At 40.2% G+C, this 22,319-nt stretch overlaps 1 protein-coding gene across 8 annotated transcripts in view; it reads left to right on the forward strand.

The window, feature by feature from the left end:
• The window catches only part of SORBS2 (sorbin and SH3 domain containing 2), a 377,524-nt gene that overhangs the window by 300,601 nt on the left and 54,604 nt on the right, over nucleotides 1-22,319 (forward strand). For 5 of the 8 annotated variants that reach the window (XM_011959522.1, XM_011959523.1, XM_011959520.1 and 2 more), the window contains 6 exons: nucleotides 680-818; nucleotides 4,972-5,144; nucleotides 9,851-9,917; nucleotides 10,733-10,777; nucleotides 11,894-12,083; nucleotides 14,772-14,886. In XM_011959522.1, coding sequence (XP_011814912.1) covers nucleotides 680-818; nucleotides 4,972-5,144; nucleotides 9,851-9,917; nucleotides 10,733-10,777; nucleotides 11,894-12,083; nucleotides 14,772-14,886 — 729 coding nt within the window. Of the gene's footprint in view, nucleotides 1-679; nucleotides 819-4,971; nucleotides 5,145-5,593; nucleotides 5,950-9,850; nucleotides 9,918-10,732; nucleotides 10,778-11,893; nucleotides 12,084-14,771; nucleotides 14,887-22,319 lie in introns of those variants that run through there. The other 3 variants (XM_011959527.1, XM_011959528.1, XM_011959524.1) reach the window with 3 other exon arrangements.

Raw genomic sequence — 22,319 nt, forward strand, 5'->3', positions numbered from 1 at the left:
CAAGGCCACAGATGGAAGTCACCCACCTACAAAAAAAGAAATCAAACAGAGATTGATGAAGTGCTCAGTGAGGCTCAAGTAGGGAGAAGCCAGTGGTTGAACACGTCTTTCTGATCCTTTACCAGGTATTTGATCCTTCTAGAATAGGTTGCTTCATGATATATACATCCAAACAACTGGATTCCTTATGTTATTCTCCTGGCTCTGGAAACGTTGATTCACTAGAAGATATCCCTGACTAGGTCTGAGAACCAATCCCTTGCCTCATGTGGAAGGACATCCATGTCAATGCTGCATGTGGAACAGCACGACAGTATTCTGACCGCTGACGTTCTGACTGTCAGAGCAAAGTTGTCCTCCACGTTTACTTGCTACTGACTCCTACTGATACCATTTGGCATCTCTGTTGGCAGAGTGGCATGCCCGCTAGTCAGACACTTTCATTCTTCCTAACCACTCCCTGGGTCCTCAGATACACAAGAGAGTGATTTTCAGAAATAAGGGAAGAGAGAGAAGGCAAAGAACATACCAAGTCCTCTGACCTCAGTTTTCAAAATAAATAAGAGCTTGGCAGCTGATTACTGTCATGTGATTGGAAGTCTTTTATTATCGCCTGATGGAATGATGTCTGCAGGGAACTATGTGCTAATTTAACTCGATGGCTTTGCACTTTTCCCAGAGCCAGATAACAGTGAATGGAAACTCTGGAGGTGCCGTGAGTCCCATGAGTTACTATCAGAGGCCGTTTTCCCCCTCGGCATATTCTCTCCCAGCCTCACTCAACTCCAGCATCGTCATGCAGCACGGCACGTCCCTTGGTAAGTAATTTGCTCACCCTGATTTCCGTGGCAACCTCCATATGGCAAGTACAACCACAGGAGAAAAATATGCGGCATCAAGGTGAGGCAGGGGGCACTCAGCACTCCACTATTTCATGACCCTATCCCCAGGGAGAAACTGGGGCAGAGGACCCAACATGGGAGAAAATGGGCACCATGCTCTTCCAAGACAATGACTCCACCTGAGCCTGGAGTGGGCACTTAAATGTTTGGGGTGGTGGAGCAGAAAGAAAAAGAAGATGGTTACTTAGGGTAAGGGGGTTTGTGCCACTGGAGGACATGAATGCAGGCTTTTCCACTAGGGCAGCTTGTTCGTCTTTGGAAGAGTTTCCACCGTGTCCACTGTGGACTATTTCCTGGGGTCTATATAAGGGAGAATTGTTTGACAGTTGAAACAGTGTAATAGGAGGACAGGCTGTCCTGCAAAGCAGTGACGCAGTCATCTACTGGCTCACAAAGGAGGAAACCACCATTCAAACCAAGGCTGGGAGACCTGCAGTCAGGGATATGGTAGCGGGAAGCCACACAAGAGAAACTTAAGAGTTCCCTTAAATGAAGGTTCGGTCATTGTATAGAGCAATCGTTCTTAACCCTCTGAGGACTAGGAATTCAGTAAAAGACAGAGCTCTCCTCCAGAAAACAAATGGACATACGGACATTCATAAAAACTTGTAAGCAGGTAATTTCATGGGGCTCATGGACTCTCTGTGGCCTCCTGAGAAAGAAGCTGTGCTATACAGTGATAGAACTGGTAAAATATATTCGGATAGTTCAGAAAATAATGTGATAAATACTTTTTTTTTTTTTTTGAGACAGAGTCTTGCTCTGTTGCCCAGGCTGGAATGCAATGGCACCATCTCCGCTCACTGCAACCTCTGCCCCCCTGTGTTCAAGTGATTCTCCTACCTCAGCTTCCCGAGTAGCTGGGATTACAGGCGCCTGCCACCACACCCAGATAATTTTTGTATTTTTAGTAGAGACAGCGTTTCACCATGTTGGCCAGGCTGGTCTCAATCGCCTGACCTCAGGTGGTCCACCTGCCTTGTGCTGGGATTAATCCCAAAGTTCTGGGATTACAGGCATGAGCCATCATGCCCAGCCCATAAATATTTCTTAGTTTGTAAAAATGTAACTTAAAAACCTAAAATATCAAAAAGCAATATGAAATTGAACTATCATAGGAATTCAGGCCGAACAAGTTTCCATGAGGTCGACTTACTAGGAAGCTTCTAGGACAGCAGGGAGCAGAGGGCAGTTCTCAGGACCGCAGGACCATTCTACACCTCCCTGAAAAGGAGAGGCCTGGTCCTCTGGCCACAGGGGCCAGCAACAGGGGGAAAGAAACTAAAATCTGGGACTTGAACCACCGTGTCTTCTTTGACAGCAGACAACACACCTCCTTCCCCAGCACTGACTCGGTATGAAAAGGCTATGATGTTGTTTGTTTATTCAGGGACATTTTATGTCAGCATCCAGCGTACGCACGATGGAACTCAACTTCTGAGGTCAACCAAAGCTCTCTAACTATAAAACTTTAAAGGTAGCCGTGGGGCGTATTAAAGTTTAAATATATCTGTGCCTTCACCGAGGCTATGCCTGAGGATCATCTGTGAATCCTACAGTGACGTCCTTTTAGAGTTAAGAAAGTCAAACGTGCTTATGCCGACATCTTGCCCTTAGCAATCAGCCCATAGTGTAGTATTATAATGGAAGTCCATCATATCTAGATTGTTTAAAATGGAACTATGCATTTACACACGTATGAAGTAAAGCTTGACAATTTATTCTAGCCATAGCTTTTTCCCAAATAATTATTAACAAAGTCTGACTCTGTCTCATTGCCTGTCTTGGTGAGTACAGTTTTGTCCCCACCCCCATCCAAGAAAAAAATATAAATACTTGAATGTAGATAGGCTTTGATTTTAGAACATATTGATAAGTAGAGTTTTTACATATAAAATATTCTACATGGGAAGACATTCCACAAGTAAACATTGAACAAATTCCAGCTGGCCAGTGCTGTGATAGGTCTCGGGGGAATATGTACATCTACCTTGCCCTAGATGAATTTTGTATTTAGTTTAGGACAAAAGATTGCTAAGATAACAGCTAGTAGACCATATATGAGAATAATAAAATAAAGGGCTAACTTCTATTGCATAAGGTATGGATTCATAGAATGCAATGGATCAGATGTGAAGGCAGACTTGATTCTCCTTGCTTAGAGTAGGACTTTGCACGTGCTGGTGTTCAAAAAACAGTTGCTGCTGATAAAAATACTAGTATCATGGCGGCTCACTCAAGTCCTTTTTGGAATTAAATAGAAAGTCAATTAGTGTCACATATCTCATCGTGTCTTCATAAGGACTAGCTTGAATGTTACTTTCACGTTCAAGGGGCCATTAACAGGGGGAAAGTAGCTACAACCCGGGATTTGAACCACCGTGTCTTCGTTAACTGCAGACAACACACCTCCTTCCCCAGCACTGACTCAGTGTTGAAAGGCTGTGATGCTGTTCGTTTATTCAGGGACACTTTATGTCACCATCCAGCACATAAACGGCGCATAAAGCAGTTTTATAACTGGCCTCATCCATTCTTCACCAAAAAATGTATTAAAAATGCCTTTCTGACACAAACTAAATTGAAAATAGTCATAATCATAGTAATAGCAGTTACAAATGTTACAGTGGATTTTACCTTAGAGAGATCTGAATTGTAATTACCCTTATATTGATGAGTTAAAATTTCTTAAAAAGCTCACTTATGGCCGGGTGCTGTGACTCACGCCTGTAATCCTAGCACTTCGGGAGGCCGAGGCGGGTGGATCATGAGGTCAGGAGATCGAGACCATCCTGGCTAACATGGTGAAACCCCTTCTCTACTAAAAATACAAAAAATTACCCAGGCTTGGTGGCGGGCGCCTGTAGTCCCAGCTGCTCAGGAGGCTGAGGCAGGAGAATCGCTTGAACCCAGGAGGCGAAGGATGAGACCACGCCACTGCACTCCAGCCTGGGCGACAGAACGAGACTCTGTCTCAAAAAAAAAAAAAGCTTACTTATGATATTTTATACACATTTTTCATGAAAAATTTTTTTTTGATATATATCATATACACATAATGGTATCAATGAGTCCCACCCTGAAACATGAGAATTCTTTTCATTTCCACCTTAAAGGACTTTCTGAGTGGCAGTCCTGACAAACCATGACATAAAGAGTAAATACAAAGTGTCATTCTCTGTCACCAACATTTTCAATTTAATTGCAGAAAAATAGAAAGGCATATTATTAATTGTACCAGAGGAATGGTAATAATGTTGATTTTTAAAAGTATCTGTGAACTAGGAGTAAATGGACTATATACTGCATGTCTGTACTCTGTTGCTTCTGAAAGTATTCTAGAAGTTGCTAAAAACCATGAAGAACTTGATAAGCCTCATCTAAATTATATCCTTAAGGCAGTTTTTGTTGTCAAAAAGTAAAAAGTCATGGTTTTTTATATTTTAAGGTAAAAACGCACATAGAAAATCGTACTAATAATTTTAAAGCATTTATTTATTCATAAGCTTTCATAACCATAGGCTTGGATGTGCAGATTTTTTTAGGTGATTTTTGGTTTTGCTTCATTTTTAGGAAATCACTGTTACTGACTCAGCAGTCATATCATTGTCTAGAAATACATTTCAAAACTTGTAAATAATAGTAGTTAGCAGTATCATAAGAATAATATTAATGTAAATGATGACCTGAGGGAAATTACTAAACTTGTCTCAGCTCCTGCCCCTCCTCTATAAAACTGGTTCTTGCTCCCCCTCTCCTGCCCTCCCTCAAAGATTACTGGAAGGATAAGAAGAGATAATGCATGTAGAGCACTTCCTAACTCAGAGGCTTCCAGACGATCATGTAACAAATGCCTTCTTCATGGAACGGTGAGGCCCTTGCCGGTATAGGTCTGTTCCCCGCACACCTACACAGCCTCCACCAGCTCCAGTGGAAAGGAAATGAGTTAAAAGGGATAGTGATGGCAATATGGACTCTGTGTTGCAGCTGGCATAAATATACAAGACACCAGGAATTGATGCTTCCCTGTGCAATGAATACGTTCCATGTTACCAAATGTTCTGTACAGATTCCACAGGGACATATCCCCAGCATGCGCACTCTCTGGATGGCACCACCAGCAGCTCTATCCCCCTGTACCGATCCTCAGAGGAAGAGAAGAGAGTCACAGTCATCAAAGCCCCGCATTACCCAGGGATCGGGCCCGTGGATGAATCCGGAATCCCCACGGCAATTAGAACGGTAGGAAATGCCAGCGTGTGCGTCTGTCTGGGGCTGTGCACAGACTCCACAAAGGACGGATTGTCCATGGCTTTGCGCATTCCTAGGGTCTTATATAATGAGGATTGCCTCCGTGCCATCCAAGTTCTCATGAATGTTAGGCTGTGTATGGCAGAGAAAGAAAGCTGTCGATGGGAGAGAATGACACAATCTGTTTTTCTATTTGAATGAAACATCGTGAACATTGCGATTTTGTTAAATGATAAAACTATGTTGTGTGGTTTAGTTTGTTTGTTTGTTTTTCTTTTACCTTTTACCAAGGAGGCTTAGGGCAATGGAGACAAAAGAGAAGGAATGAGACAGTGAAAATTCTTTGGCTGCATTGAATTCCCACGTGCATTGCAAATAAACCAGTGATGTATTCGTTTCTTGAAATGGATGTGTGTTAACACCGGGGGATTGGGGGCTGTGATTTGGGAGTTGGGAGGTGAGATGATTGGAGTGAAGAGAGTTAATGTCACGGAAAGGAAAAGCTGTCTGAAGAAAAATACACATTTTAGTGTCCCTCTTCAGCCGTGCCTGCTGAGAGCTCTCCTGGGATGATAAGTGAAAGTGTTTGGGTTTTTTTTTTAAGTTTTAAAACTCTGCCAAAGCATTGCTCAGTGTATCTGGGCAGCCCCTTCCGGCAAAACGCAGCAGTAGCAGAGGCAGCTTCTGAGAACCTGGGCAGGCAGCAGCTGGCTGACCAAGTCCACTGGAAGAGAAGGCTTGTGCCAGCCGGGAGAAGGAAGCCGGGGACAGGATGAGAGCAACAACACCTTTGCAGGTGAAGCTGGGGGCCCCGCGGGGAGGGAGCACGGCTGCATGTACTTTGAAGCAAGACCCATGTAAAGCTGGGGTGTGGCCAAGAGCTGCTCCCCTGGAATGCAGACCTGGGCAGCCACGACAGTAAGGGATAGAGGCGAAGAACGGGAAAGAGATCAGGAAAAAAAAAAAAAAAAGCCATGGTAAGATTGGAAACAGTCAAAAAGAACTAATGATAAAGTGTGGGGACTTTCTTTTCTCCTTGACTTTACATTTTTATGTGGGGATTATGTGTTTTATATACAGACAGAAGAGTTTAAAATGGATTATTCCCAGCATCTGTATTACAACTGAAAGCCAAAAAGTAAATCTGTACAGCAGTTACTGGGGTTTTAGACTCATTAGATTGAGGGAATGTGACTAATTATGATGCTCTAACAATCTGTCTTGAAACTGACAATTGCCATATTTTTATGTGCCAAACAAAAGTTCAGGGATTATGACCAATATTCTTCATTTTGTGATAATTACATGTTTCTGGTGATATGTTTTCTTGTTCATTTTCCTTATAAGATTTCTGACTCAAAATGGTTAAATTTGAAACTTTCTTCTAATTATGTAGGGATAGACAGTCAGACAGATATGGTGTCATTGGTTTTGTGTAATTGACACTTGAGGCATAGTATAGACAAAACTAAGAAGCCCTGATTCTATGTAGTTGTAGATTCTGTCTGAGAGGATTTTATCAAAGCTATCTGAGTATGATTTAGGTCAACAAATGATATATAATGGACATGCAAGCCTGGTCCATGTTTTTATCCATTATAAGACATAATTTCCTTAACTAACCAGACTTTGCTTGGTTAGTTTCAAAAGGAAAAAGTGAGATGCTAGAGATGGTTGATGAAAATTAAATCATCTTAAAATTTTTTAAATGTTTATCCACTGCCAAATCAAAAGCACATCTGGGTATGCATAAGCCAACACACTACACATTTAATGCCAGTTTCCCTTCTATAAAATAGAAAACACAATATAACCAATGCAGAAGTTCCTTATAAGGAACTGTAATTTTTATGCATAATTGTCCTCTTACTTAGACCTTTAAAACTTGACAAAGAAGGTACAGGTCTATGAGGACTCTCGTCTTACACTGACTATACAGCCCTCCCGAGCACATCCCCTTGTTTAGCTGTGATTATAAATGTCAAGTCAGGCTGTCTCTGAGCCACAGCAGGCCAAGACTCTCCGAGGTTGTTTTTCTTTCTCATGTGTGCAGAAAGTAGTGATGATCAGATTCAGTGTATTTGCGAAACGTGGTACTGTCGCAACGTACCATGCTGTAGGATCATTTTAGACAGCCGGCCTATGCCGAGGAAACAGAATTTTGTAAAGTCATCCAGAAACTCTAGAAAGCCAAGAGTCAACAAACAGTACTTTTGAGCTATTTTAATGAAGGCAAGCAGCCCTCCAGATTGCCCTCTCTCATGTGACCTAGGACATCTATGTGAACCTTTCACTGCTGTTCTTCAAAACAACAGAAATCGCCAGTGCTCAGCTCCCATGAGATTGTGTCATTAAGGCCAGCTAGTTAAGTGAAATACAAGATTCTTTTCTTCTACTTCCAATATAACACTTGATTGAGTATTTTCAAAACTGAAAAGGAGAAAAAAATAGAACAGAGTCACTGTATACTGCTATGTAGAAAATATGTCTTTTTTTTCTGTTTTGAAATCTCTGCATGTTAAATTGGTGTAGAGTTCCGATGTTTTGAAAACTGTAGGAATGTAAAACTTCAGGTCTATTCAGTCAAGGTTGTAGAAAAAACTGCATAGTGAATTGCTAGTAGCTGTTTTTCATGCAAAGTGATTTTACATACAAAAGTAAACTTCCTGAAATTTGAGTAGACTGTTTTCTTATTCTGAACCTTAGGCATAGCAATCTCTATGATGGCATTTACAAAATTTACAAAAGGAACTTTAAATGCTGAGAGTACTTCTTTCAGAAAGGGACACAGAGTTTTAATATTTTATTTTACCAGCTTCATGTTTCCTTTGCCAACGGGGCATTTTCTGGCCTCTCTGTGCTCACCATATAAAGCTAGCAGATGGCATCACTGTGAGATTCTACCTGATACAGGCCCTCCAGCAAGTGAAGAAAAAAAAACCTGTCTGTCAAGATGCATTGCCATATACAGTGATAGAACTCACTTCATACCCTTCCTTGTTGCCATTGGCACGTCCAGGAAAACATTTTTGCACAACGTTATGTTGTATTTTCTGTTGCTTTAGGACCGTAAAATAAATGAGGTTTAATGAAAGAGAAATCAGTCCTTTATAAAAATAAACTTTCTTGAAAGATACATGTTTAGCAACTTTGAGCCAGCAAATAATAGATTCTTGCTTCATCGCTGCAATCCCTTCCACCATTTCCCATCCTTTGGCTGAATATTCCACCAATAACCTCAACTATACCATGGAGAAAGAGACCAGAATGAAGAGCTGACTCACAACAAAGTCAAGGGGCCCTTAATGTTAATCTGTATTTGGGGTGATTTTCAGAATAATATACTCCCAGAGGTCAAAATAAATTTAGATATAGCACAAAACCCTTAATGCCCAGATGAAAAATGCAGTGACCACATTTCTGGGGGGAAAAAAAAGATCAGGCAAGAAAATCTAAACCAAAGCTCAGTCTAATAAATATAAGAATACTTTTGTATCAGTCCTAACGGAATTTTTTAAGTCACAAGAGCTATCTTGGAAAGTCTGGTATATTTAGTTACTATAAGCAGAATGGTGAAGCTTGTTGCCCAGATAGCTCTAAGAGAGTTGGGGTAAGATCTTGCCAAGCAAAATCTGTGAGTATGATTATAAAAGCACGTGTCTACTTTTACAGGTGTACAGAAAGGCAGAGTTCCATCCAAGAGGCTACCTTCATTCATTATTTCATTCTACAAATATTTGTGGTTCCCTAGTGTTTTTATCGAGTAGTTATTATATTCTAGGCATTGTTCTAGGCCTTATGTAGACATCATCTCATTCAATTTCCATAACAATCCTAGGACTTAGATATAATTATGTCATATTAGAGAGAAGAAAACTGAGGCTCAAGAAGGTTGACATGACTTGCCCAAATTCGTATTGCTAGGCTGTATTAAGCAGCAATTTAAGGAACCAAGATTCGAATCTTGGTTCAAGATTCTACATTAATTTCATCTTTCCACTACAACTTACTGCTCCCCTCATGTCCGAAGCCTGGATCCGGGAGGACTTCTACTCTCAAGGAACTTACAACTTTAGCAGAGCCAATGTTGTATATACTTTATTATCATATTAAAATTTTTGAAGCAATATCTACATTCTTAAATTTTCTCTAGGACTCTAGGATGCCTACTACATTCTCTATTTCAGTAACTTAGACTAGTAAATAGCAAATTTATTTCTCTAGAGCCAAGCTGATCAGAATACAGTTTGAGTCGAAAATATTCCCCAGTTAATTCTGAAAACGCTGTCTTGACAGAACATTCAATAAAAAGCATCTAAGGATAATGATCATTATCTACCAAAAGGAGTTAAGCAATTTATTACAACAACAACTTTTATTAAGTGAACTTTATATAAATATATTTGTGCAAATATCAACTCTCTAGTGCTGGGCACAGCTATAATTTGAAAAAATAAAACCATAGCATCTGAAGTTCCAATTCAGCCTAAATTCAAACACAAGGTAATGTATTTACAAACTGCACACATAACTAAATAAATTGCTGAAATTGTCACGAAGCCATAGTAAAGAGTCAGAACATTTTATCACAGAATGGGACTCTGTTATTAAGAAGATAAAACAGAGAAATGAAAACACTGGGGCGCCATGTTGATCGGAAGCCAGTTTGTAACCATTGGACTCTCTGTTCATTACAGACAGTCGACCGACCGAAGGACTGGTACAAGACGATGTTTAAGCAAATTCACATGGTGCACAAGCCGGGTATGTTTGCTGCTCTGCTTTCTGATCAGGTCCTAGTGGGTTGAAGGGGGTACACTCATCTTTTGTATAGGTTTGATTCATATACAATGTCAAGACCCCAGCAAACTCCACATCCCCTTTCTTTTCAGCATGCGTCCTATTCTCTTTCTATCACCCCTCCAGTGACAGATCCCTGTGCCTCTGCCTACCACCTGGGCTGCCAAGGAGCCTCCCCATGGAGGACAACCAGGCACTCTGGCCTCAGCCTCCATCCTCACCTGTCCACAGTCTAAATTGGTGTGTTGCCTGGTAAACAGGCACATTGTTCCTCTGCCCACCCCTGTCTGCTCTCATCAAGAGAGTGAGTCTGAGCAGGTCTGCCTGAGCCTGCTCTGTAGACAGGAGAGCACTAAAGCACTTGGTAAAGGAAATTCGCGATGCAGAGCAGAGAGGGTTCTGGGGAAGTGAGGACAAGGGCCTGACTCTGCATGCTTTGAGGAGGGCAGCAAGATGAATATGTTACAGACAAAAAAGGGCAATTTGCAGAGGCCTGTGGTGGCACGTACCTGTAATCCCAGCTATTCAGGAGGCTTAAGTGGGAGAATGGTTTGAGCCCAGGGATTGGAGGTTTGGAGGCTGGAGTAAGCAATGATCACACCACTGCACTCCAGACTGGATGACAGAGTAAGACCCTGTCTCAAAAAAAAATGGCATTATGAACTAGGAAAAATGCATTGCTTTTCTAACAAATTTCTGTTGTTTCACTGAAGTTCTGCTGTCTCATTATGCTTTGGTGGCAATCTGTATTACCATGATATTTATGTTTCATTTTCTAGATGATGACACAGACATGTATAATACTCCTTATACATACAATGCAGGTAGGATGGGCTTCCTTGCTTGCAATGTCTATTTTATGCTCAGCAATGTCTGGAAGAACCACACAGCCACCTTTTTTACCCTTCTGTTTGAGCACATGTTTTCAGTTCATATATTAGGAGGATGACTTCTTTTCCTTTCTCAGAGCATGCATAACAAAAGGATTGACTTTTCTCATGGAAATGAGAACTAATACTGGTTAATCTCATTCATTCCCACTGTTGTTTATTCTCAGCTTCAGGAATGTTTAACCAAAGTGTGAAGGACAGGCTGAAAGGACACACTGTAACCCAGGGTACAAAATAAGATAAAGATCTTTTATCAGCAAAGAGAATGATTCCAATTGTGTAAGATCTTTCAGATACACTTCACCAAAAACAAGTCAAACAAAGTATTCGGTGACCTTGTCCCTGCTTTTAGCTCCAAAATGCAACCATTCATTGAAAGATGTTTAAAATCCCCCTTGGCGGGGCCACTTTTCTGACTCAGAATTGCCAGTGGTCATAATGGAATGACTACAGTTCCAGGCATTGCCACTTGAATTGGCGAGCATGGGTATCTCCTGCAGGGATCTGCAGGCTGGAGGGAGGGACTCCTGAGAAATGCTTTTCCCTTCATCACTTTCTCCGAATGTTGCCTCCGGGGATTCTGCTCGGACTTCTCTCCCTGCCCAGCCACAGGCTCAGGACAGGTGCACAACTATTTTTTTTCTTCTTTCTTTAGACCAGGTTCTGAGGTTTGCACTACTCCCCTCCCCTTCAGCAGCTGCTTAACTATTTTCTTAGTGTATACAATTGAAGAGAAAATTTGCTGAGTACTTACCAGTTTATTCCTAGTACCAGTCTGAATTATTACTAGTTCTGAAATAATTGACAAAGATTTACTGTAATCAGGGCTTACGTACAGAATACATTTGTAATTAATAAATTAATGGAAATTAGTAAATTAATATTAATAAATTTAAAAAACTATCTTCTAATGTATGCATGATGAATATGCTTATTGATAATAATTTCTATGCAATCATTGGCTATTTCGAGGGGGACACATAATTTAATTCATTTTTAAGAGGTTATTTGCTTCTGCTTTTTGTCTACTTTTGTTTTTTGTCATGGTAGGTCTGTACAACCCAACCTACAGTGCTCAGTCACACCCTGCTGCAAAGACCCAAACCTACAGACCTCTTTCCAAAAGCCACTCCGACAACAGCACTAATGCCTTTAAGGATGCTTCCTCCCCAGTGCCTCCCCCACATGTTCCACCTCCAGTCCCGCCACTTCGACCAAGAGATCGGTCTTCAACAGAAAAGTAAGGCATTTCCCCCTCCCAGGGTGGCCTGTGTTTAGCTTAGGATAAAAATAAGGCTACATGGCATTCAGTAGAAGAATCAGTGCACACGTCACAGAGAGAGCGTATGTATAATCTTGTTGGCCCATACATGTACCATATTGACCTCCTCTGCTGGGGTTGTAGCAAATGTTTTCACTGTCTTGTTTCATGATACTGGAGTGCCCTAAATTAGACTTGAAGTAATATGGGCACATTTTCTGCTTTCTGATCAATACATACATATAAGAGACAAGTAAATAGAAATAATGGACATGTACTTCCTTTGGTATACCAGGTTACAGGCTATGCAGTTAATTTTCTGTTTCCCCAGGTCTATTAATAAGAGACATTTTTGAAAGCAGGGAAAGTTATTCATAAATCATAATGAGGCATTAGTTAATAAGTGTCTGTGACTTGTTTCTACCAGTTTTTCATTACGAGTTTTCATTTCTCCACTGAAATATTTTTATACAAACTACCCACATGAAAATAAAAATTTGTAAACACATTTCATTGTGTTATTTTTACTGGGATTATGACTAATACTTCTACTTATAGGTAACCTTTATTGAGCGCTCATGACAAGCCAAGCACTAGGCTAAGCGCTTTTTCTGTGTCCTATCAGAACAACCCAGTGAGATACGATCTATTTTAGAGAGGAAGAAACTGCAGTTCAGAAGATGGAAGGAACTTATTCAGCTCACACAGCTATAGTGTGTCCAAACCAGAGTCCAAGCTCAGCTCTGATTAAACCCAAGGCCTATGCTATCCTAGCAATTAATAAGAATATAAAAATTATTTCTTATTAATGCTGGTTATTAAGCATTATCATACCCATTCCAGAAAAATTGTATTCGACACCCTATTGTACCATTAAGAGTGACTGATGATCAGGCCAGGTGTGGTGGCTCATGCCTATAGTCCCAGCACTTTTTTTTTGGAAATGGAGCCTCACTGTTACCCAAGCTGGAGTGCAGTGGTGCGATCTCCGCTCACTGCAACCTCTGACTCCCGGGCTCAAGCAATTCTCTGCCTCAGCCTCCTGAGTAGCTGGGATTATAGGCACCCACCACCACACCAGATAATTTTTGTACAGGGTTTCACCATCTTGGCCAGGCTGGTCTTAACTCCTGACCTCGTGATCCACCCACCTCAGTCTCCCAAAGTGCTGGGATTACAGGCATGAGCCACTGCACCCCGCCAGTCCCAACATTTTGGGAGGCCATGGTGTGTGGATTGCCTGAGGCCAGAGGTTCAAGACTGGCCTGGTCAACAGGGCGAAATCCCATCTTCACTAAAAAAAATAAATAAAAGTGTTATAATAGAGTAATTGATGATCATATAGGGTAGAGCATATCCCACCAAAACACACACCTCATGTGTGAAGGGATTCTCATTTTAATACCAATCTCTTCAGGATGAATTATGTGAGGCCTTAAAATTGAAAAACAGTTTTCTGGACACAAATTGTTATCTTTGTCATCAAAAAATAACCAAAATTAACATTTTGATTTAAAGGTATTGCCCATCCTGTGTTTTGTTAAAATTAAATAGCTCACTAAAACATATGATAACCTCCTAAAAAATTCCATATAGCTTTCATACGTATTATCTCATGTAATGCTCAAAACTCCTCTGCAAGGAAGAACAACACATTATTGCTATCTGCGTTTTACACAAATGGAAAAAAGTGAAGACTGAGAAAGTTTAAGGGGTCTTGCTCCATATCACTCATGAATTTAGTAGAAAGCTAGGACTTGCCCCTAATTCCGTCTCTTAGAGCGTTTCTATTTCCAATGGGCCATGGAGCAAGAATTTCATTCCATTCCATGGAATCAGAATTACCCCCATGTATAGTCAGAAAATCCTTCCTCCTAAAAACCATGGCCCCTGGGAGGCTGAGGAGAGAGGATGGCTTGAGCCCGGGAGTTTGAGACTGCAGTGAACTGTGATCACACCACTGCACTCCAGCCTGGGCCACAGAGGGAGACTCTGTCTCGAAAACAAAACAAAACAAAAAAAACCCAAAGAAGCCTTTTTCTTTTGTTCAGCAGCCTAGAAAAGCTTAATTCTGTAAAACCCTTTTTTGAAGCTTTCCTTCGTAAGTCTTCTGACAGCCTCTTGGAAGGTATTCCTTGGGGGAAAAGTGCTGGTTCCCATGAGTGAGATTTTGACTCTGGTTTTTCAAGGCTCACACCAAAAGACGACCTCCTGTACCACACTGCCTGCTCTGGTACACGTCAACCCACACGACACTTCTGTACTCTTCCCAAGCGATGATCCCACTTCGAGAAATAAGATCAAACATGGTGTGTGCATTCCTCCTTGTCACTTTGGATCAAGGATCACAAAGGTCACAAAGTGGTGGGTTCAACGCACATAGTTCAGCAGAGCATACTGCCACCTATTTTAAGCACAAACATGCATAGCTGCCATTAGGGACGCAGGGGCTCACTCACTGGTCACTCTTTGCGCGTCTACAAACACCTCATGTGACTTTTTGAGCCAGCGCGGGGGAATGTGGTATTTTTCGCAGATTAACTTTTTATCCTGAGAGATTTTTTTAAAACGATACTAAAAGTAACTTTGAAAACAGATAACTGGTTTTATACAATTGCTTTAAGCAAAAAGGATTATTTTAATGTGTGATTTGTTGTTTATTTCTAGGCATGACTGGGATCCTCCCGACAGAAAAGTGGACACAAGAAAATTTCGGTCTGAGCCAAGGAGTATTTTTGAATATGAACCTGGCAAGTCATCAATTCTGCAGCATGAAAGACCAGTAAGCACTTGTCATTGAACAGAATATGCCAGCTTGCTAGGCTCCCAGGGTTCCCAAATAAACCTGAATTTCAGATCCATTAGCAATTTTTGTCACAAAGGTAATTACTTAGAAATCATGTTTATTTTGTATCATGATTTGTACATCTCATCTCAGAATTGAAAGATACACGTTCTAATATATTGTCTTTACTGACCAATTATGTGTGTGTGTGTGTGTGTGTATTTATATATATACACACACGTAGGTGTATATACATACACATATATACACATGTGTATACACACACATATATATTTATATGCAAGATTCATTTGCATGTAACTATAACTGTGCCTAATCATTAACCAGAGTTTAACTTTTAAAAAACATTCATAAATGCAATGCTTAATTGCTATCATAGCTTGTTAATGAGAAAAACCATTAATTAATCTCCCCAATACACATGGACCCAGGCAGTTCTATCCCTTGTTTTCCATATTGGCTTTTTAATATTTCTCTGGATGAAGGGGAAATTTTCCAAATGCCCTTTTTATAACAAGTTGTTTTAATTGCTTCTTATTAAATCCCTCCTCAGGTTACCAAGCCTCAAGCTTCCTGATTGATTGTCATTCTAATGGATCAAGATTATATTTCACTTTGCAGGATTTTTTCCAATTATTTGATTATATGCAAACAAAAATATCTATACACTTAAGAAGAACCACTTCCCTCCTCAAAGCGCAGGTTCACACATAGGTCCTCCCTTGGCCTTTGGTTTTGATTCCCCAATACTCCCTTGCATGTCCTTTGCTTCCCCTCAGAAATCAGTGCCCTCAGGATTTTCTTTGAAACTCCACAGTTCCTCTGCATCTCCTTCCAAATCTACTTCTAGGAAAGCGTTTGCAATCAATTGCAATTTACTCTCATTTTTGCTGTAAAAGAATTTTAGGTGTCAGTGAACAGGAAAAAGAGAGTTTTCTTTGTGGAGCTCCTTCAAGAGTCTCCAAGAAATCACACTCATGTATAATCCAAGGCCAGCCCTGTGGTTTAATTGGAAACCCTAGCCTTGCCACACCCAGCATGAGTGTCCTTGATTTAGTTTTTGAAACCCTGTATTTGTGGTTGTGTTCTGGAGAAGCATGTTCAAAACCTTATCATCGGATACTTCATACATGATATTTATCTAAGCCTTCTTACCCTTTCTTTAAATAACTCATATCTTTTAGAGTAACAGGAGTATGAAAGAAAAACTGAAAGAAAAAAAAAATCACTGATTTGCAGGCACCATTGCAAACTTATAACCCATTTACTAGTTTCTATGATTGAGTATCATGCTACTCTGAAATTTCCAGAATGAGAATTGAGCGAAACACAATGTCACCCTTGCATAAAATTGAAAACAGCAAAATAATACATCTCAGATTTAAATTAAGTGACAAAACTTTAACGATCTTTCTAATAATTTATGCTACTCTTAGGATAATGAACATGGTAAATGTATTGGAATGCTTTGGTAGCTGTGGTGTCAGGAAACAGGATTGGTTTTAGAAGCTCTCACACCAGGATATTTCTGTTATTTAGTCATTCAGCAGAACTGATTGAGCAGCAGCTACATGCCAGGCTTTATGTGAGGCGCACAGCGGGCAACAGGGCGCACTCTCTACCTTGAGGAACTTCAGGTCTATCATTTAATATCTACGCAAGAGTAGATCTGAGTTTGTGCAAAGTAAACAGCCTCTCACGTGGTTAAAACAGACGCACAACTAAAAAATGCTCCCTTTGCTCCATGTAGGGTTCATACATTGACCCCACCGTTGGGACTGAAATTCGCACATTCCTCTTGTCATTGGGTTAGAAAAGACTTTAAAGACTCTGTTTTACATTAGCAATAATAATAGCAATAACAATCAGTGTAAATCGTTACTGAGCACTCACTCCATGCCAGGCTCTGTCATCAGTAGTTTATGCCTTATCTCATGTAAAGTTTCCAACAGTCCTATTAAGCAGACACGTGGCATTTCCGTGTTACAGATGAAGAGACTGAAACACACATTAGCTTGCCTTGCCCCAGGGAGACATAGCTGGTGGGAGCCAGAACTAGGAGTTGAGCCCAGGCATACTCATGCCTGGTGCACTTGGTCACTGCTGTACAGCCACTCCAGGCGTAGATGAGCAGGAAACACATTTAAGTTGTAGTCGTTATTAGATTCGCTGATTTGATGATTTTGCAGTATAAATTAGTTTATTTATTGACTAATTTATAATAAAGTATACTTGATTTACTTTATCAGAAACTTAGGCCCTAAGTAGTTACCACACAGGACCAGCAGATGTGACTGGTTGTAAGACAGGAAGATCTGGAGCCATGAGTGTGGCAGAGATTCGAGTGTGGATAGGTCTCGGCAGCCACAGGAGAAGATAAGTAGAAGGAACTTAGAAACTTAGAAGGAAATGAGAATGGCTATCTTACGGAGAAATGGAAAGAACCAACATTTTTACCCCTCCTAAGCAATTTTGGAGAGGGCCATCCTTAAGCAAAATGGTTTGAGCTGGCCGTATGGAACATTTTGGCCAGCTTTTGCTTTTAAAAAAATTAGTCCTGACTTCATTTCAATTGCCGCTATAAATCAGAAAACAAAAAGAGCCAAGTGGGCAGTGGTGATGCGGAGACTGGCTGCATACTGATACGGTTTACGTAAGATTCTGACGTGTTTGCATATACAAGCTAGAGACTGAAGAGCCGCGTGCTGAATGAGAGTTGGCATCACAGCGAATGGCCAGCGCTGAGGGCCATCAAGGTCTGGTCCGTGCGTTCTCATGTCTTTTGACTCCAAGATGGCTTGGGAGCATTCCTTTGCTCTTTTCATTTTTCATTTTTGAAAACCGTGCACAGCACCTGGGTAATCCTGTGTTGTTCTTTTGAATCTTTACACGGCCTCTCCATCTGCCCAGTTTTCCAAAGGGTCCTCTTGGGTTGTGCCCTCTCCTGCAGTGGACTCAATGTCTGCCTGCCAGGAGAAATGCCACTGCCACTCCTCTCTTCTGGCCCACAATTGTCCGTGCCTAGACTACAGTGACAGCCACCTAATTCATTTCCCTACCTCTCCAGTCTAGTCTCCACACCACAGCAGAGGCAATCTTTAGAAAATCTTTATAAAACCTCCAGCTCAAAATTTGCCCCTGGCTTTTCACTGTCCTTCGAGCAAAATCTAAAACCCTGAGCATAATTTACAGAAGACCTGTGGCTCTCCCCACCACCTCTTCCTTCACATGGAGAATTCCATCCCATCCTCCAGGTCCCAGCACAATCCCACCTCCCCCAGGGAATGTGCCTGACTCCTCAGCACTAGGTTGGAGGCTCTCCCTGCTATGTGCCTATGGCACACTGTGTTCCTCATGAGATCTTGAGCTTCTTGAAGGTGAGGGCCGTGACTACTCCACTAGTTGTATCCCAACACCTGGCACAATGCCTGGCCTATAGTAGGTATTCAGTGAATATGCATTCGTGGAATTTCTAAGTGAGTGAATGAACACAGGTTTCACCCTTGCAGTTAGCGGATAAAGTTGGTGAGGGACTGAATCCTTGTTCTGTTGCTTATCCATGAAATCTATGTATTTCTAGTGCAAAAAGCCCAGTGGGTCTCAAAACATTCTTGGAGGGATCTGACACACTGCTATTAGTAGTGACTCACGATTTCCATGATTCCCTGGGATACAGAGGAGGCAGGGGGGTTAGTACTGTTTGAACAAAAGTCCTCCCAAGACCCTGGCAAAAAGATCTTCCTTAGGAATCAGTGGCATATGTGTTTATGTTCTTTAACAGGGCAAGTAAAAGTGAGAGCACTTTTTTGAAGCTCATAAATACTCATGTGACTGTAAATTTAGAAATTTTAATTAATTGGGCCTAATGTTTGATCTGGAAAAGTACTTAGCAGCGGTCACCAGGAATTTGCCTTGAACTGACTCGAACCACAAATCAGAACCGTATTTCCACAATTTAATTTTTCCATGAGACAATCATAAAAGCTCTCCTGGGATTATATTACTAAAACCTTTACATCCCATTACACTGGATATGTTTGTAGGTGAGTAATGTTAAATTAAAAAAAAAAATTAATAAAGCATTTGTTTAGGACCTCTGTATGCTTGATAAAGTAAAAAAAATGAAAGTAAAAAAATATGAAAATGTGACCTTACCCTATAATAACTAAACCTGAACACGATAAAAGCAGAAGAAGAAAATAATCATTGAAAACACTGTGCTGAGTTGAAATGCAATTTAAACCCTTAGTGAGCTTAAGCTTCTTTATCAATAAAGATTGTCAGTCAATACTTAAACTATAAAAATTTAAGGAGTTTCATCTGATGACGGTTAAGCATTCTTAATGATCCCAACTGATAATGTATATAGCATTTATTGTGAAGCCACAATAAATATAAAACATGGTAGTCAATGTCATTAAAACTTAAAATGGAATGAGCATAATTTTCAAAACCGAAATAGCACCGGCACTTCTTTTTGTATAGAACAACGTACAGAAAGCATATGCCCTCACTGAGAATACTTAGTGGAATTTCTATAACCACAAAAGCAATTGAATGTTTTTCATTGTAGAAAACACTAAAATTTGTAAAGTTTTTCACCCTTGGTAGCTTTAAAGTAAGGATCACATGTGATTTATAGTTGTAGTTTTTCTTAAACACATCCGCTTGCACTGGTGACACAAAGTTAGCTTTAAACGGAGGTCTGCTGGTGTTTTGGTTTGTTTTTTTATGAAAAGAAACCAAAAAAAAAAAAATCACACCAAGGTTGGAAAGATGCTTTTCTGAGCAATTAGAGTGAACCATAATCATACTTCCTAAATGAGTTTCTGAGTGTTAATATTAGTGCTGTACTCAAAGGAAAGTCCATGTTCCGCATGGAAAGTGTTAAATCACTGAGATTAGTGATTTGTGTGTATATCCATCTGTTGACTGACCATCTGTATGTGTGGCACTGACTGGTGTGAGGCTTCCGTGTTCCTTAGCAGTGCCTCCATAGGACATTTAATTATTGCATGACTTAAAAGATTCAATAGGTTAACCACAGCAAAGACAAAATTCTAGTTCTGCCACTAACACTTCCTTTAACACAACTCTGCTCAAACATGTGCCTTTCATTGCATTTCCACAGTTATTGATAATTACCAGCTATCATTGTTCTGGGTGTTTTCTCTGCTAATTTCTATTGGCATGCATTCTAGATAGTTGCCCATTGTAACTATAAATTGACATATTAAATCAACAAAAGCATAATTAATGGAAAACTGCCATTCTAAGGTATGATGCAAGATGGTAGATATTCTGTTTCCTTTTCCATATTCTATCATAGAGATGCATTACTATAAATCAGGACTTGGTATATCCATTTGTTATGTGTTTTCTTAAGGTAGAAGTCAAAGTTACACAGCTAACAAGTCTTATTCATTTAGTAAATTGGCTGCCCTCTGCTGTTCATAATGCTTCTTAAACAGATTCCTTTCCTCTAAGAGAAGTTTCTGTCTCCCCTTAGCAAAACAAAGTACTATTCTTGAAAGCAGAAGTTATAATAATCAATTAATAATATCATTCAGTGTGTAACATTAGAAACTATGAAGTTTAAAAGAGTCAGAGGTTAGTTTTCCTGTAGAAAAAATAGTATGTCTCTATAAACAGAAGAGAAATTACTGGAAATTCTCTCTACTGTCAGTTTCCCTAAAAACCAGCTCCAGTAAAACCATTTCATAACATAATTATGCATCTATAATGATCTAAATAATAATTGGAGAAAAATAGTACTTTATTGACATTAAAATCTCAATACTATTGCAACTATTGAATCAAATGTAAACTGAATTAAAATTTTAAATTCAACAGAAAATAGCAAATTGGTTACTAGAATATTTTGTCTGTACCAATTTCTCTATTACTTCTGAAGTGTAAACCAAATATAATACTGGCGTAAATAAGGAAAAATATCTCAAGATTTCTAGGCATTTCCCATGTCTAATAGTAGGATATTCTCTCTGAATTTATTTATTACAAAAATAACATTATGACAATAAAGCAAAATAATATTTAAAAGAAAGAAAAAACAGTCTCAATATCAGAACACCATTGTAGTCTTTTGTGTATGTGTGACTTTCTTGACTGTGTTCATGTAGAGACAAGCTTTGTAATACCGTTGTAACTACTGGACAAGTGCCTGGCTAGATTCTGTGTTTGCTGCTTGGTATCTCTCTGTGAGTATTTCCCAGGGACACTACACAGTCTTTATAATTATGATCACTACATCTTTTGGATAACTTAGGCTTTTGAATTATTTTGTCATGATGCCCCAAACGTTTCTATCATTGTAATAACTATTATAATCTTTTATTATAAAATATTGAAACAAAGTCACATCACTAAAAACACTGTGAGTATAATTTATTATTAAGTGTAGACTGTGTATCATTAGCAAAACTTGTAAATGCAACGAGTCAATAAAACAGTAGAACAATGTCAAAATCATGGCTTTTGTTGGAATATGGAACATTTCAAGCTCCCAGCACCGCGAAGGTTACATAGCGTTTCTTTCATAACCAAGATGTTGCTACTTAAGTCCCTGAGTTCCTTTAAGAATTGTAAGCAAATGATACTGAATTGCTCTGACGCAGTGAGCACTGACTAGTCCTCCTGGAATATGTCTTGGGAGTCACAGCGCCTCTCCTAGCCAGAGTCAGTGGCCTTTGGGGAACCATATAATTTTTCTTAGAATTCTTTTTTCTGACTTAAGATACTGTACACTCTTCAATATTACCACGTTTAATTAGTGTCATATAGTAATTACCAAAGAAGTAATAACTTGCATATAGTACTTTAAGCACTTAGACTTAATATAAAATCAGCAGCCTGAATCAATCTAGTCAGGCGTGTATTATTTGAAAATATTAAGGATATTGCTAGGTAAAGTAAACACACTGCATCTGTTTTCTATTCCTAAAATAATTGTGTGTCTTTTCTCCAACTGTTTATATTAACACTCCTAGTTTTTTCATCTTAAAAACAACATTCAGAAACCTCTAAAGGGAAGCAAGTCAATTATAAAATGGGCTTTTTCTCTAAATTAGAACATCAAGGAAACCAAGATGGGATTTTATCCCAAGTTCCCTCCCCTGCCCCGCCATCCACCCTGTTGTGAAAAACCAGATCCCCTTTTCAGCTCCAAGTAGGCAGCCGGGAGGTGAGTCTTGGGCGTCTTCCTCCGCATTCCGAGAGACTCCTGGTGGGCAGGGCTTCGCCGTGGCCGGATCGCCCCCGAGGTGCGTGGGTCCCTCGGGACACTTCGCGCTCCGGCGCGCGCTCCCCTCCCGGCCTAACGCAGGCACAGCGCCCTGCCAGGGTGTCCCCGCGGTTCCGCCCAGAGCCTCCATCTAATGAACCAGTTTCTG

The sequence above is a fragment of the Colobus angolensis genome, unplaced genomic scaffold, assembly GCF_000951035.1.
Source record: "Colobus angolensis palliatus isolate OR3802 unplaced genomic scaffold, Cang.pa_1.0 Scaffold5, whole genome shotgun sequence".
Classification (NCBI taxonomy): Eukaryota; Metazoa; Chordata; class Mammalia; order Primates; family Cercopithecidae; genus Colobus; species Colobus angolensis.